General features: G+C 43.3%; 1 protein-coding gene across 1 annotated transcript in view; it reads left to right on the top strand.

Moving 5' to 3' along the window:
* Positions 1–14008, top strand: part of MYBPC3 (myosin binding protein C3) — a 42665-nt gene extending 28657 nt beyond the window's left edge. The window contains exons 22-31 of the mRNA XM_053449764.1: positions 6513–6647; positions 7427–7594; positions 8406–8494; positions 9886–10081; positions 10405–10544; positions 11158–11317; positions 11670–11806; positions 12575–12761; positions 13094–13126; positions 13691–14008. Coding sequence (XP_053305739.1) covers positions 6513–6647; positions 7427–7594; positions 8406–8494; positions 9886–10081; positions 10405–10544; positions 11158–11317; positions 11670–11806; positions 12575–12761; positions 13094–13104 — 1223 coding nt within the window. The 3' untranslated portion in view covers positions 13105–13126; positions 13691–14008. The remainder of the gene's footprint in view (positions 1–6512; positions 6648–7426; positions 7595–8405; positions 8495–9885; positions 10082–10404; positions 10545–11157; positions 11318–11669; positions 11807–12574; positions 12762–13093; positions 13127–13690) is intronic.
* The last annotated feature ends 3901 nt before the right edge of the window (positions 14009–17909 follow it).

Raw genomic sequence — 17909 nt, 5'->3', positions numbered from 1 at the left:
TGCTGTCTATCACTTTATACCCATCCCCGTACACGTACACATGCTATCTATCACTTTATACACATCCCCACACACGTACACATGCTATCTATCACTTTATACACATCCCCACACACGTACACATGCTATCTACCACTTTATACACATCCCCGCACACGTACACATGCTATCTACCACTTTACACACATCCCCGCACACGTACACATGCTGTCTATCACTTTATACACATCCCCGCACACGTACACATGCTGTCTATCACTTTATACACATCCCCGCACACTTACACATGCTGTCTATCACTTTATACACATACCCGCACAAATACACATGCTGTCTATCACTTTATACACATCCCCGCACACGTACACATGCTGTCTATCACTTTATACACATACCCGCACACGTACACATGCTGTCTATCACTTTATACACATCCCCACACACGTACACATGCTGTCTATCACTTTATACACATCCCCACACACGTACACATGCTGTCTATCACTATATACACATACCCGCACGCGTACACATGCTGTCTATCACTTTATACACATACCCGTACACGTACACATGCTGTCTATCACTTTATACCCATCCCCGCACACGTACACATGCTGTCTATCACTTTATACACATACCTGCACACGTACACATGCTATCTATCACTTTATACATATACCCGTACACGTACACATGCTGTCTATCACTTTATACACATCCCTGCACACGTACACATGCTGTCTATCACTTTATACACATACCTGCACACGTACACATGCTGTCTATCACTTTATACACATACCTGCACACGTACACATGCTGTCTATCACTTTATAAACATACCCGCACGCGTACACATGCTGTCTATCACTTTATACACATCCCCGCACACGTACACATGCTGTCTATCACTTTATACACATACCCGCACACGTACACATGCTGTCTATCACTTTATACACATACCCGCACACGTACACATGCTATCTATCCTTAAGCTTGTTCTACCAGTCTTAGCTTTAGACAGGATGATGACCTCAGACATTCTATCCCGTAGATCATGTTTTGGGTAACAATATCTATTCCGTGGTTTCCCGTTCCTGGGTGTCCGAGTGACACAGTCACCGTTATACATGCGGGGGGGGGTCGGCGGCACGTAACTTTCTAGCTGTCACCAAACCATAACTCCCAGTATCCAGCTGCAGACAGCGATCGCACCCTGTACACGATACGCAGCTTAACACGCTGACGGTATACAATTACACTCCGTGCACGGCTCGCCCGCAAAGTGTCTCAAGTGTGATAGTAAGTGGAATATCAATTTAAGGGGATGCAGAAGTGGTGTGAGAAACGTGTCGCTTCCTTTGAGTAGTGCTTGAATTACTTATGTTATAAATATTATATAACATACATTATATACGGCACCGTTCACAAGTTTTGGGTCACTTGCTTTTGAAGAAAAGCAAATTTTGACCATTAAAATAAGATGAAATGGATCAGAAATCAAGCGCAGACGGGGTTAATGTTATAAATGATAATTGTAGCTGGAAACGGCTGATTTTTAATGGAATCTCTTCATAGGCATACAAAGGCCCTTTATCACTCCCATCACTCCTGTGTTCCAATGGCCCTTTATGACTCCCATCACTCCTGTGTTCCAATGGCCCTTTATCACTCCCATCACTCCTGTGTTCCAATGGCCCTTTATCACTCCCATCACTCCTGGGTTCCAATGGCCCTTTATCACTCCCATCACTCCTGTGTTCCAATGGCCCTTTATCACTCCCATCACTCCTGTGTTCCAATGGCCCTTTATCACTCCCATCACTCCTGTGTTCCAATGGCCCTTTATCACTCCCATCACTCCTGGGTTCCAATGGTCCTTTATCACTCCCATCACTCCTGTGTCCCAATGGCCCTTTATCACTCCCATCACTCCTGTGCTCCAATGGCCCTTTATCACTCCCATCACACCTGTGTTCCAATGGCCCTTTATCACTCCCATCACTCCTGTGCTCCAATGGCCCTTTATCACTCCCATCACACCTGTGTTCCAATGGCCCTTTATCACTCCCATCACTCCTGGGTTCCAATGGCCCTTTATCACTCCCATCACTCCTGGGTTCCAATGGCCCTTTATCACTCCCATCACTCCTGGGTTCCAATGGCCCTTTATCACTCCCATCACTCCTGTGTTCCAATGGCATGTTGTGTTCGCTGATCCAAGTTTAAGGTAAAAAGACTGATTGATTGTAAGAAATCCCTTTGCAATTATGTTACAGCTCGAAATGTCCTTTTTTCCAGCTAAGTGACCCCAAACTTGTATACGGGTGTGTATATAATACAAAATATTTATGTAGATTCCACACAAACAATAATTAGACAGGAGACGGGGTTGTCCAGGAGAAACATGGAAACAAATGTGTGGGGGGGGTTATTATTATTTTTTAATACCCAGAAAAATAATAAAAATAGAAAATAATTCAAAATGTATTAAAAAAACAATGATTAAAAAACAGCAATTACATGGAAAGAATATTACATCACCCAAGCACAAGATACTAACAAGATAAAGCTTTTATTTTGCATTTCATGGAATTTTCACACTGATCGGACCAGACTTTTGAAGTTGTTTATTTATTCTTCCTCGTTACTTTAACCCAAATGCTGCACAGAAAATGTTTTTTATCAACAAATGTTTGTATAGATTTGGTACAAACCGGGACCGCATGTTACGTTTTCAAGCTCTCGTCATGTGTGGCCGGCTTCATTATAAATAATATAAGCGTTTCTACATAGTATTTACTATGCTTCGGGGATTATGCGCATCATTTTTCAGCTATATGTTATATATGTTTTATATGTTTTATATGTTTTATATGTTTTATATGTTATATATGTTTTATATGTTATATAAGTTATATATGTTTTATATGTTATATATGTTTTATATGTTATAAATGTTTTATATGTTATATAAGTTATATATGTTTTATATGTTTTATATGTTATATAAGTTATATATGTTTTATATGTTATATATGTTTTATATGTTATATATGTTTTATATGTTATATAAGTTATATATGTTTTATATGTTATATATGTTTTATATGTTATATATGTTTTATATGTTATATAAGTTATATACCGGTATGTTTTATATGTTATATATGTTATAAAACATATAAAACATATATAGCATATATATATGTTTTATATGTTATATAGGCAAGTTTTACAAGTAGGTCCTTTCCAAGCGCCCCTCTGTTTTTGTGCCTGCAACGGGTTTCTCCGTAAGCCCCAATGTGTCCATCTCCATCTCCAGGAGAGGATCGCAGGTCGTCGCGTCTCCATTGAATCAATGATGTAATACAGTCAGAATTGTAGAGAAGTTATTGCAGGAATGTGTTTGTGCGGCAGTGGAGTACACTATCAGGTTTTCAGGTTTTAAAGATTCTTTCTAGCGAGGCACAGCTGTCGCGGGGAAAAAGATCTACGTCAGGAATATCTCGTCTCAGACCTGTTTTGACCTTTTCTGTCTCGTCTTGTGAGATCGGGTTTTGGTTTGTGATTTCTTATTAGCCGGTCTGTCCCATCAACGTGAGAAACCGAAACAAAACTAACAACTTTTATAGATAAAGGACCTTTCCAGCCCACGTAGATGGGTCAATAAAATAAAAAATAAATGTTTAATAGAACACACCATTCACATCTGCATATACCCCAGAACCTCCAGTTGATTACAATCATGCTAAAACAAAACACAAAAAAAATATATATAAAACATATAAAAAGATCAAAAACTTTCCAAGCTTTCACTAAAATCCACCGGTGGAGAGGGATAAATACGCCAGATAAATACATTCTGATGGCTTTGAATAGCTACGCAGTGACAGATGCCCCGTGTCCAAGCCATTAATATATTTCAGGGTCTTTTTTTTGTGTTTTAGAATAATCTTGTGTTACCTAAATTCACCTTTGAGGCGGCTGTAGAAATGTAACCCGTAAACCTGGAAGCCGGCCAACATAAGTGTCTTTTTTTGTCTTTGTTGGATCATTCATTTTCTTAAAGCTGACGCCAGTCTTACTATTTATTCTACTATTCTATTATTATTATTTATTATTACTATTATAATAATTATTATTATTTCCAATGTGGGGGGGATAGATAATTCTGCTAGCCCCACATTCTCCTTGATGCTCTCATTCCCATTGCCCGGTTTAGGGTTCATGAATGTGCTGATCTGATTCTGGTCGCTATATTTAGAGGTGAGAGCATGAGGATGATGGAGGATTGAGCCTCCGAGAGTAAGAGATGTTAACAGAGAGAAATGTTCTTTGCTGTGGAGAAGGGGTGGGCCGTGGGGTCTCGGTAAAATTGAGATCATTCTCCCCCTCCCTTCCCCCTCCCTGGTACGTATGCGAAGATTAATAGGACACTGCCAGGCTTCTGCCATTCTGTCATTTGTCCTGGGACTGGACTTGGGGAGTTTGGCTTTGTGTGTCTGGAGACATCCTCATCAGCGTCTGGAGATACGACTTCACCATGACCCGCGTCTCAAGATTTGTGGACTCTTCGGAATCCCAAGAAGAATATGGATTCCAAAGATACAGGAGGAAACCAAAATCTAAAAAAGAATTCAAAGGTCGGGATGACATTGGGGTATTTTAATAAACGGCTACGATACAATGCGGGTGGAACTAATGGACGGGAGGTTGAGTTGGGAAGGTGGCTTGGAGTCTTTAAGCTGGTTCTTCAAGGGTTTTTGGAGGCTTTAAACTTCTAACCCACCAGGGAAGAGATTTGAGATTTTCAGCTCAATGGTTATTAAATGGAAGTGGTTATTATTTTGGTTACATTCTCCTGCTAGTATAATATTTAAGCGATTTGTTGGCAAAATCCAGCGTAGGGAATGTTGTAAATATCAGTTTTATTCCAATAAATCGATAAATTGGGTTAGTTTCCGGGAAGAGTTATGTAGCGTCCAACCTTATGGTCATGGAGCTTTTGGGTTTTTTCCCAGGAAATTAGTATTATCGGGTAACAATCACCGCCAGTTGGTTTATTTCTGTGTTTTGAGTCTCCATAGAGAGAAAAGTGCAATATATATTATTAAATCACTATTATATTTGTGTAGTTTAAACCAACTAATATATAATAGTATTTGACCATAGTGGTTATTGTCCTCTAACCCCGCTAGAAAGAATAATTATGGGCAATTCAAATTTCTGGTTAAGAATGAATTACGTTTAATAACGGTTTATTAAACCATTGAGCAGTAGAAGAGTACTCATAAAGCGGAAAGGAGTAGAATAATACGTTGCTCTGATTTAATTTAAAATGTAACTTAAATTTAAAATATTCACAAATTTGAATTAAAAAAATTCTTTGGCCTTCTGGCAATAAATCATATATTTCAGCAGGGTACTTTTTACCTTTTTTACTATTTAATTGTTTTCTGTTAGCGTTTTAAAAGAAGAAAAATACATTACAGGAAGTAAAAGGTGCGACTGACATTCTCTTCCCCCGGTGTGCTGAAAAGGAACGCCGGTATTTTTAAACACCTTCTGTTTCTGCAAAAAAAAAATTACAAATATATTTAATTCCAGAGAAATGCTCTGTAGCTACTTAAAGGGCAGCTTGTATGTTTATTTAAGAAAAAATAATAATAATTTTACAATGTAAAATCTTTATTTAAAGCTATTTATAGTTTTTTTTTTATATTGATAGTACAAAACACAAATTCTGAGATGGTCCCAATCACAAAATCACAGCCATCACTAGACGATAGACACTCTAGCGCATGTCTTTCCGATTCGCTCCTTTATTAGACACACATAAAGTCTAATAAAAAGATATTATTCTCCTGGCCACCATTTGCTGAAACCTGGCTTTCGTCCCAGTTATGTATTTAACATAGAAATCGTATTATTTTATTATCCAAGATCCCAGAAGACCAATTACCACTTCCAGATTTAGAGCCACTTGGTACCCCAGAGCAGTTCCTTGGCTGGAGATCCTCAACCAAATAAAATATCAACACACAAAGGAATTTTTACTTAATTCAAGAACTTTCAGACCTTTACAAAGACATATCGCTACCTTGGAATAACTTTTATTGTTTGATTCATTTATCATTATTATTTAATATGTTTTGTACTTTTTATATCATTTTGTATTCTCAAATTTATCATTACTTACTGTTAACAATGTAATTTTTTTTATACGTCTTTTGGAAAACATTACAAAAAGTCCGTTGTTGCCGTTCGGAATATTTAAATTTCAAAGAGCTGGTGAGATGCGGAAAGATGAGGCTCTACGTGTGAATTGATCGGTTTGCATTATGAGTGAATCAACAAACCCACTCAATGACTGCTTTTGGGATCCGGGCCAAATTGAGTTAGTTTCAGCTGCGTCGAGAGAGCACACGTGTCGTCTTAGATGCCCGAGATATTATCTATTTCATGTAACGCGTCCACCTGTTCTCGTCTCGTTTCTTTTTTAGCTCCCACAAGCGAACCGACTCATCTGACGGTGGAAGACGTCAGCGACACCAGCATCTCGTTGAAATGGAGACCCCCAGAGCGCATTGGAGCTGGTGGGCTGGATGGCTACACCGTGGAATACTGCAAAGAGGGGTGTAAGTCATCCAACGCCAACGAGAGCTTCTCTCGAATCAATACATCTGCCTATTCACTATCGACAGATCCTAGCTGGTGATGTTCCAGAATGATACAATAGTAGACAAAGACTCAAAAAGTGTGTGGGGGGGGTGCCGTCAGTGGCTAGCATGTAAAAAACGTTCTGTTTTATTTTAAAACTACATATAGTTTTGGAATGTTTTGGTAAAATATACATTTACTTGGTAAATGTTGACAAAAAGAGGTCATCGAACATTCAGGACACAAAAAGATGTCTTTATTACCATTGTAAGGAGAGAAATGACCTGCTCTTTTTGGGGGGGTTCCCCAAAACTCCTTAAAAATCCAGTCTAGCGGGTTAATATATTTATATGGACCAGTTCTCGTTCATGTGATGAAATGATTGTACGTGTAGTCTAGGAGGGTAATTTCCCTTTTCTATAGTTTTTTTTACCATTAGGAAAGACGGGCAGAGCCCCCCCCCCACTTTATTTAGAGTCCGTAAATGTCTGTAGTCGTTCTAGGAAAGCAGTGAAGGAATGTGAAACGTAACCCCCGGCTCGGTATTCCTATTATCTAGAATTAGGTCTTCTCCTCCCCACCACATCAGAAGGGATCCAGTTACTTCTGGCTTCCCAACAGCTGATAATTACTTAATGCAATGTGAGTGGATGTGTACAGGGTTTCCGGATCACCATTCCAGGGGCTCCTGTTTATCTGTTTTGGCACCTAGAAGTAATACCGAGGGTGACGTCCCCTTCCGATTATTTCTCCACAGCCTCTGAATGGGTCCCGGCTCTCTCTGGTCTAACCGAGAGAACATCCGTCATGATCCGAGACTTGCCCACCGGCGAGAAACTCAACTTCAGGGTCCGCGCAATCAACTTGGCGGGACCCAGTGAGCCGTGCACCATTAAGGAACCCGTCACCATCCGGGAAATAATGCGTGAGTCACAAATCAGTCGCTATTCGGACCTGAAACTGATCCGCAGGACAAATTTCAAGGGTGGGGGGGGCAGATAAAGAGTGATTCTGGTTCAATGTTGGAAAAGTGGTCTTATCGCTATAGCAACCACCTTGTAATAGGACCGTCCCATGTACCAGAATCATTGTTTTATAAATAACCACGAGATATGGATTCCGTGTCTCCTGGGCCTTATGTTTTGGGGGTGCAGCCCTGATCCACGCTTGCCATGTAGACACAGAACGGCGTGATACTTATGACCATAGAATACGCAATACACACAGAATATTCCGGCAACATATGAAATGACCCAGGGTTCTCAGCCATTTTTCTAGTTCGTAAGGGCTGAGCTAGTCCAAGGGCAGCGAGACGTGGTCCATGTGTACAATAACACCAAAGGTGACCCCTAATAGGAACGCCTTCCCGACCCACGCGGGGCTGCTACGCACGTTTCCACCACTCCAAAGGCTGCGAGGCCTTTTAAAAGCTGTCATATTATGTGGGGAATCCAAAAAAGGGGCAATTAAAGGCCAAAGGAAGGGCAGTAGTAACACCACGGGGCCCACAGGAATCCAGAGAGACTCAAACACGGTATGATGGGACTCCTACATACAATGAAACGTGATATACGCTAATATCTCTTAATGGGCTCCCTTGATTGACACGCGAAGTGCGAAGTATTTTAATGAGTTGTTTTCTGCCTGGCTAATAAGTCTAGAGTTACACGAGCGCGATTCACTTTGACCCGGGCCGCGCCGCTTCTTCCTTCACACGGATTATTGGTCTCCCGTAGAACGCCCCAAGATCTGGCTGCCGCGATACCTGAGACAGAAGCTGCTGAAGAGGGTCGGGGAGACGGTGAACATAGTCATCCCCTTCCAGGTAACGTCACGGCGGTCTCCGGAGTAGAGCTGGACGGAAAGTCAGGTTCTCTTTCCGCGAGGGTATTCAGAAATAGACCACAACTTTCCTTCTTTTACCTCCTAGGGATGCGGTTTTCACCCACCCGTACCCCACAGCTTGTATATTTTTATATAGTACGCTTTTGGTCATTTAAGGGTTCTGTTATAGAGGAGAACTAAAGATGTCCCCAAAAAAACTATTTTTAAAAAAAATCTGCTGCTCCTTATAATCGGGTGACTTATATTCTGTGAGAGGCGGTAGTTGTCACCGTCAGTGATGTTAATAAGCGTGGAGCCCATATAATGGGGGGCTTGGAGTTCCTCGTAGCCCTGGGGGGGGCAAAATGTAATTTCTCAATGGCAGCTTTTGTTGAAATGACATGAAACTTTGCAAAAGCTGACATTTGTTTCTGACCAGAACACGCCGAGCATCAGTATTGGGGGCCAATCTTCAAATTGCTGATTCTGGGGGGCCAGCAGTTTATGAGTCTAACGACATTTTGGGGGCTCGGAGGTGTCAGGCACGCGATCTGTATAAATAATTTGGGTGCGGAGGGCTGTCGATGTACAGTAAACTAGAATGGCGGCATGTAACGGTAGCGTTTCCCGGTAGAACCCGCTGCCGCGTGACACGGGAATGTGAAAAATCAGATCTATTTCACCTTGTAGCCATTAGCTGCAAATAATATGTTAAACACATCACGTGTGGCCCGCGAGCCCGGACGGATTTGCCCTTGGTGTTTATTCTTAGGTACGCTCTGCATGCTTCTCAACGCCGTTTATCTCAACACCCACAACGCTAAGCGCTAGAGGTAACAAGTTAACAGGGCCGGTGTTATTAACCCCCTACCGGAAGAAACCCCCGGGCAACTGGAAATAAATGAAGGATCTCCCCAGCTCTCCTCTTACTGCCCCCCAGCGTAGGCCGGAGTCTGTGTTTTGGCAGAAGCACCCATGGAAGTGTCAACATCTTCCTCATTCGGGTGTTGATAGAAGAGCCATCTTCTGAATGTATAGCAAGTTCTGATGTGTTTATAGCGGAGGAACGTCTGCAGGAACATGTTCCTGGACACTGAGGAGATGGTAGTAGCAGATGTCTACTGGATGAGCTGGGGACACTTGGCTCTGGTTGATGCAATGCAATGGGGATTATATTATTCCTATAAATACAGATAGGTTAAGGCGCCCCAGTGTAAAAATAAAATAGTCGTTTTAGGATAATACCTCGGGGTGTGGGCGGCCCACGTGACGGGGCTTTAAATGTCGCACATTGGTAAGTAGACATGGACATTGTTCTTTTAAAGGGATCTTTTTGTTGTGCCTCCTATAAATTGGCAAACTAATAAACCTGTGGTGTATTTTGCGGTGCAGGGCAAACCTCGTCCTATAGTGACCTGGCTCAAGGACGGGCAGCCTATTGACCCAAAACAGGTTGGCATCCGAAACAGCGACGCCGACACCATCTTGTTCATAAGGACCGCGGAGAGGCATCACTCTGGCCAATATCAAGTCAAAATCCAGATTGAAAACTGCGAGGACACGGCCACAATCCAGATCCAGATAGTAGGTACGTGAACAGAGGGTCACCCTAAATAAAGTGCCACCGTCAGCACAGGAGAGACGCACCAGAGCCGCGATACACAGGGGGTTAATTGCTGAAACAGGGGTCTGTAACTCTGGAAATGTATCTTACGAGAAGGGTTAAGCATAGTCGGATCAGCGAGGAGACTCACTCAACTATCCGTCATTCAAACCAAGCCTTTCTTACAGAAGAGACCCCCAGAAAACTCCCAATTTACAGAATAAATCAGTAAACCAGAGGAGAAATTAAGACAGTTTCAGAGCTATTTTAAAGTTGGTCTCTGATCCTTATAACTTTCACCGTTTCAGACAAACCCAGCGCCCCACAGAACCTGAAGATTGTCGAGATTTGGGGGTTCAATGTGGCCCTGGAGTGGTCTCCACCACAAGATGATGGAAATGCTGAGATTACAGGGTACACCATTCAGAAAGCAGACAAAAAGACCATGGTAAGCTTAAATGAATAACGGTGCGCAGGAGCCCACCCCACTATCATCCGTGTTTAATCAGAACCTACTGGAAATGGAACGTTTCCACTAGGAGGGATCCAGTACGTTTCCGGTCCCAAAAGCTCACAATCTAGTCGTTGATGTTGAGCTCAGAGATAGTGTTCTAAGGGTCCACAGTTATTAAAGAAGCTTGACTCCTACTAAATTATATGCCGCTGATTTATGCCTTACTTGGACCTATTTATTAGCATATCCACATTCACGGCGTATGAGGATAGGCTCATCCAATCACATGGTCCGTTTCATCCCAATATTCCACCCATAAACGCATAACTCTTTTTGTTGATACATTTTAGCTTCAACAGTAAACAAAATATATCCATCTGACATGGGAAGCAAACATTACAAAACAAAAAAAAGTAATCAACCTACTGGCTGCAATGAGCTTCTGCTGTGGCAATTAATCCTATTTTGGGTTTGGGCCCTGTAATGGTGCCTCATAGCTGGGCCGTGAGCTTGGTTTAGTTTCGGATGTCTGTTGGGTTATATATATAAACGATGAGGCACCCTCAGGCCCGAGACATTTTTTAATAAGCCTCCTCTATCATCACAGGAATGGTTCACAGTGTATGAGCACTACAGGCGTCTGAACTGCGTGGCGTCCGACCTGATCATGGGTAACGAGTATTACTTCCGAGTTTTTAGCGAAAATATGTGTGGCCTGAGCGAAAAGCCTGTGACCTCAAAGAACAGCGCGTACATCCAGAAAACAGGTAAACATACGTGTGCATGCCCAACGACCTTGGGACTGACACCGTGCGTGCGGATACAGAGGCTGCGCGTGTCGGACTGTACTGCGTGTTACAGGCGGTGGGATTCCATGTGTGTCGCTGTATGGAGGCTGCGTTCATACAACTGTTGAGCATGGAGTCCGCTCCCCGCATTGTGTGTATGGAGGCTGGGTCCTCACGGTTGTAACGGGGTCCACGCGCCAATCATTCCGTATGACGGAATGGTGGTTATGCGTCTCGGGAATCCGTGTTGTGTCAGAGAGACGTGTGTAGCGCATGCGTGTAAATCAAGGCTTCTTCATCCGATCTGATAGCGGCTTTTATCGACTCACAGGCAGCGCCTACAAACCTCCTAATTACAAAGACCACGAGTTTAACGAAGCCCCCAAGTTCACCCATCCTCTCGTGAGCCGCTCCGTAGTGGCCGGATACAACGCGACCCTCAGCTGCTCTGTGCGAGGAACACCCAAGGTATGACCCGCCATGTGTATATCAACAGACATACCCACGTATACTATCATAACATACCCACGTCTACTATCATTACATACCCACGTATACTATCATTACATACCCACGTATACTATCATTACATACCCATGTATACTATCATTACATACCCACGTATACTATCATTACGTACCCACGTATACTATCATTACACACCCATGTATACTATCATTACGTACCCACGTATACTATCATTACATACCCACGTATACTATCATTACACACCCACGTATACTATCATTACATACCCATGTATACTATCATTACGTACCCACGTATACTATCATTACACACCCACGTATACTATCATAACATACCCACGTATACTATCATTACATACCCACGTATACTATCATTACATACCCACGTATACTATCATTACATACCCACGTATACTATCATTACACACCCACGTATACTATCATAACATACCCACGTATACTATCATTACATACCCACGTATACTATCATTACATACCCACGTATACTATCATTACATACCTACGTATACTATCATCCCGTGCACTGGGAGTCAAAGCCTGCCAACCGCGTATACACAGAGAGTTACGCATTCACCGGAGTACAGATCCGCCATGTTGGTAGTGGGCAGTTGAGATAGTGGGCAGTCTGAGACCCCACATCATACAGCTGGGCGAGCAGCCCAGAGACCCCTCTCATTCGGTAGGTTGGCCCTTTGGTTCTAGGTGATCGTTCTTTTCTCTCCCACAGCCCAAAATCTTTTGGTACAAAAACAAAATGGACCTGTCCGGCGAGGCCCGTTACCGCTCTTTCAGTAAGCAGGGAGTGCTCACTCTGGAGGTGAGAAAGCCAAGTCCGTTCGACGGAGGAGTCTACATGTGCAAAGCAGTCAACGAGCTTGGTGAGGCCGAAACCGAGTGCCGGCTGGAGGTGCGAGGTGAGTACCGGATCAAGGAGACCTACAACGCTGGGCCACCGCGCATAGCATGGGCTACAACACGTACATAAGATGTGATCGTACAAGATGTTTCCTGCTATTAGCATAGCTATATAAGCCACCTATAGCTAACGCTCAACAAGAAGGGAGCATTGACACAATGGGGAGGAATAAACACGCAGATCTTTAGAACAGGAAGTAAACATACCTCTCCCCGCATTATAAATGTAACAATAAAATGTTAAACTTGCCACAACACTTACAACATACTGTGAAGGATACGTGTCATTTTCTCTTTGATATCACTAATGATTTGTTTTGTTTGTTTCTAGTGCCTCAGTAATGATCTCACTGGATTGCGGCAGGTGCGTTACGTCTGTATGTGTTAATGGCGGGGGGTCCGGCTTAAAGAGCTCGCATTGTATTGGTTCTGTGTAGCCCTTTAACCCCTTAAGGACAGCGGGTTGTCCATAAACCCATTAAGGGCAATGCATTGTGAGCCCGTACATGTCGTGAAGGGGTTAATGCTTACTGTAGCCAGTCTATATAACATTAGGCGAGGCTACCATATGGTTAATGAATCCATGGGACCCCCAACGCCCTGATGCCCCCTCTTTTCCAGAATGCTTGCTGGGTATGAGGGTATCACAGGGTTCTACGGCCCAGAAATATCTTTATGAATTAAATGGTGCAAATAGAATCCGGTATCCTCCTTCATCGCATTGTTATCCCGTTGTGTCAATTCAATGACATCACTCCACTCTATCATCATACGCTGTTCACTAGTGGGGACGCCCAGTAGGTGATCCACTGGATCTCTAAGTCCTTAGACCTCTTACTGTGCTTTGAAGACTCATTTGATCTGCGGGGGGGGGGCGGTATCTAGTTTAATCACATTATTTTACCGATTTCATCTTTTTTTTATATAGATGTCTATTTGGAGTTGGACGTTAAAAAGACCCCACGGAAAAGAAATGAAAAGTCGTAAATTGTGACGTCCAAAGACAACGAATCATTAAAGCAAATCATATCGTGACTCTTTGAATTGAATGTTAATCCGATCGATCGTCTTCCGCTGTGATTCTGGATTTCTTCTCGTGCGGATCGCGCGTGGGTTTGGGTTGTATTTACAGGGTGGGTAGAACGTAGCTGCCGTTTCCGTGCAGAGGGGATATCGCTGTTGTCTTGACAAAGTTTGTAAGCGTTTCGATGATTTGGAAGGTGAAATAAAGCAATATATTCAGAGAGGGCTTTTTGTTTCCTGGTTCTTATGGCCTTTTCCCAGCTAGACCAGTAACCCCCATTTACATAGCCGGCATACGGTTGGACACAAATGCCACAGACAGCCCGGGCTCTATGGCCAGTCTGTGTCTGGCCATAGAGCCAGAAGACCTTTAACTCCTAACAAGCCGTGGTTAAGACACTTCCTTAGAACCATCTGGCTGCCGCACGGCCCGACCAGTCCTTGTATTTGGGAAACGGGGTGGGGGGGCAGAAGCGGGTGAAACCAAATGACGCTCCTCACACCTGGAGATCAAAGAAAGCCTCGGCGGTCGGTAATCAGCCTCCCAGAGCGTAACTTCGTTGAGTACCTATAGCAACCGGCGTGATGAAGTCACGCCGTAAATCAGAGCTTCCCATTGGTGCGCCCCAGCGGTTGGGTTACCCGTCCTCCAGCAGGCAGTTGCCCGTAAGAAATATATCGTTGCGCAGGTGTTGCCGTCTACGACCGCGCTATCGGCTGCTGATCTCATCGTGGTTTTAAACTTCAGGTCTGCTTTGGAACCACTTCTCTCTTCTCTCACACAAACCCTCCCTAGGAAACCATATTACGGCGTTTGGCTTAAAGTTCCCCGTTTGTGCAGATGATAAATTCGTCATTTTTTTTCTTTCAACCTCACACAATTAACGTGCAGTCTAGACATAGGCAGCAAAACCACCGTATAACCCTCACAGCAAAACGGTTTCCGAAGAAACAAGCAAGACGGGCCGTGTAATACATGAGGATCAGCTGCGTATTTAGTATATCGATACAGATAATAGATAAATCTACCCCAAAAAATAAAGATCCCCTATTGTGTGCGTTACCATAAAACTAGTATTATTCAAATGGGGAGAAGAAAACAAGTCCGCCTAAAATCCAGAACAAACATTTTTATTATTATTATATAAAAATAATAACAATAAAAACTGAATTGTACGCATCAAGGATCTATAAATTTATCGAGCAACAAAAATTTTGGGAAAAAAAGTGTCTTTTTCTTTTATAGATCTAGAGACTATTTTACATTTTAAAGTTAGGAAAATGAGAGGTTTAGGAAACTCTGCCCAGGCAAAGGGAGCCGCGTTTGGTTATGGAACAGAAATCACGTGAAAATACGGCTTTTAACATAATTACATGTAATTAAATCTCCCTTATAAGTGGATGTTTCACGCAGTTATCCACTTTTCCGGATTTTTGCATGCAGGAGACGCGGCCCGGCGGGGAGTTTAAAGGGACACTAACATGAGAAAAGTTACTTTAAACACAACTAAGGCGGATGATTAAACGGGATCATTGGGACTTCGCTTTTAAACAACATCCTCGTCTGTCTCTATCACAGTAAACAACGAATGTGGAGTCCGACCCCCCCGGTCTGGCCGCGTTACGGTAGATCTGCTGGGATGCGGTGGAAGGTAACAAAGTACGTTGTGGCCGGGGTCTGCTATGCGGGGGCTACGGCTCGATCCGTTTCGCGACGCTAAGCTATTCTAAGCCTCCGCTAGCAAAACATATTGGGTGACTTGGTTGGGTTTGTCCTTGGTGTTGTGCGGAAAGTTTCCACGGTACAGTATGTGAGTTGGTCGAGCTGCGAAGTACACGGCGAGCCTATAAATGACATGTAATTATCCCCCCCCCGCCGCGCAGGAGACACCCCCAGCCGGTAACCTGTTCTATCAGCGCCTGGAAACCCGAATGCTTACTTAACAGAAGTAGAGGTGTTAGATTGTAACAGAGAACGGACATGGATTAAGATGGCTTTGGCGTCCAGATGGCCCCTTTCCAGGGATTAGGGTACTTTTTTTGGGAGGGGGGGGAGTTTGGGAGTTGATGGGCACATTGGATGCATGGGGAAGGGTGTTGGAAGGGGGCACCAAGGTTTATGATGGCAGCCTTCATTATAAACAAAGGAGGAGGTACGAGACGTTCTAGATCATCATTCATCTGGAATGATTAAGCGATTAAATCTTCAGGGAAAGAATAAAAGGACAGATCTTCTAAGATTCATTTGCTTAACATCCTAGAGAGTGTAATAAATGTTTAAGTGGAACAGCAGCTTTACTACCAGAATAATTGCCAGAATCTAAGAGTGTTGGAAGCTAACCCAAGACTCCAGAACCTAGCTATTGGGCATAAAATTTCTCCCTTTTCCTTAAAAACTGCTTCTTCCCAAATCCATATTAAAACCCGAGAACGTGAATTCACGTGACGTATCCGGCGACCCTCAGACCGCTGCTAATTGCGAGTTTGGCGGCAACATGCGCAGATCTTCAACTTTATCTCCCAAAGTCTCTCTATGATAAAAACATTACTAATAAAACAAACTTCAAAAAGTTTCTTGGAATTTACACTAACAATACTTAAAAGAAGCCTGACCGGGGATGCAGAATAACCAGAAGAACTGAAGCTTAAAAATTTTGGTTTTTCATATTTTCAAGGTACATTTCCATACACCGTATGAAGCTAGTCATGCGTTAATAAATCACGGAGTGATTTCTCTTTTTTTTTTTTTTTTTTTACCTTTCAGTGTATATTTAACACCGTTTCTCCTTGGTGCCCTGATGTCTCGTGTATCACCTTTCGCACCTTGACCTGGTGACCCGGCAAAGTCTTCTGGGACACAAATAACCGAGGAGAGGATTTTCAGTGGGTTTCTGGACGCTATTTTGGGTGCACGCGGGGGATGAAGCATGTCCCCGTCAGGTCTGAATGTGCACTCCAGGCATTCCCGAGCCGCTGACAGGTTTAGGAGAGCGGGTTCAGACCTGAAGCCCAAATAGGGCCGTCACATCGCCCTCCACCTGCAGCCGCTGACACGAAGCAGACAACGGACCGTGATTGATGGAAGGAGCGAGACGGCCTGCCCTGCCGTTAAAATAAGGAAGGGGCATGAAGCGAGGGCATTTAAAAAGCTTTGCAGAGAGAAAACCTATGCACCACCTCGTAAGGGATAACTCTTCACCTATGCATTGTGCTAACGAGCGTAAAGTTATTTCAAAACTTTTTCCCCGTTAAATCGGCGTGGAGATAAAAGCTACAAATGTGGCTGCCGGGTGGGCTGTGTGGGCACCCCCAATGTCACAGGCTGGAATTAAACACCAGACAGCCACATTGAAAACATACATGGTGATTTTGCTCATATTATATATGTCATACTTACCGGCAGCGCATCCGGTCATGCCCTCCTTTTGGATGACGGGTCCGCTTTAAACAATTGTTCTATAGGTGGTTGGCATCTAATGCTAAAAGCAATGACAACAATGGGAAACATGCTGTTCTTTACCCAAAGTGGATCCTGTCACCCACACATCCGTAGATGGCAGGTAAATCCAGCCTTACCCTATAGATCTATAGAGTTGATCGGAGGCGCCACCAGATCATCTTCCATCGTACTAAAGGGTTACCTTGGCTGCTAGAAACCATACAGCTGACCCTGAGGGCAATTTAAATAACGGAAATGATATACACAAGAGGGAGAGAGCGAGGAAACATGCTTTCCAACCAAATGAAACAAATAAAAACACACAATAAAGTATCTTACAGAGACGGCAACAAAAGTAGCACCAACTCCTGATGCAGGCATTTTACGATCAAGGGATGGAATTTTAATAAATCCCACCAGAAATGTGATAACAGCAGAAATAACGAAGGATGACAGCGGCCGGAATACGCTGCGATTAGCGAAGTCAGTTTAATTTATTATCTGATAGCATCAGGTAGGACATTCTTGAACCGTCTGGCATTTTCTGGCTGCAGCCATTGGAGGACCCTTCGGCAGAACGTTACCCACCATCTGGCTTCCGTGAAAATAAAGGGATATTGCGCCGCTTAGTGGCCACTTGCAGGTACTACCCCACCACCCAAAAACATCACAGCAGACAAACAGC

Source organism: Spea bombifrons, chromosome 10, assembly GCF_027358695.1.
Source record: "Spea bombifrons isolate aSpeBom1 chromosome 10, aSpeBom1.2.pri, whole genome shotgun sequence".
Lineage (NCBI taxonomy): Eukaryota > Metazoa > Chordata > Amphibia > Anura > Pelobatidae > Spea > Spea bombifrons.
This window is presented reverse-complemented; position numbering and strand designations above follow the sequence as displayed.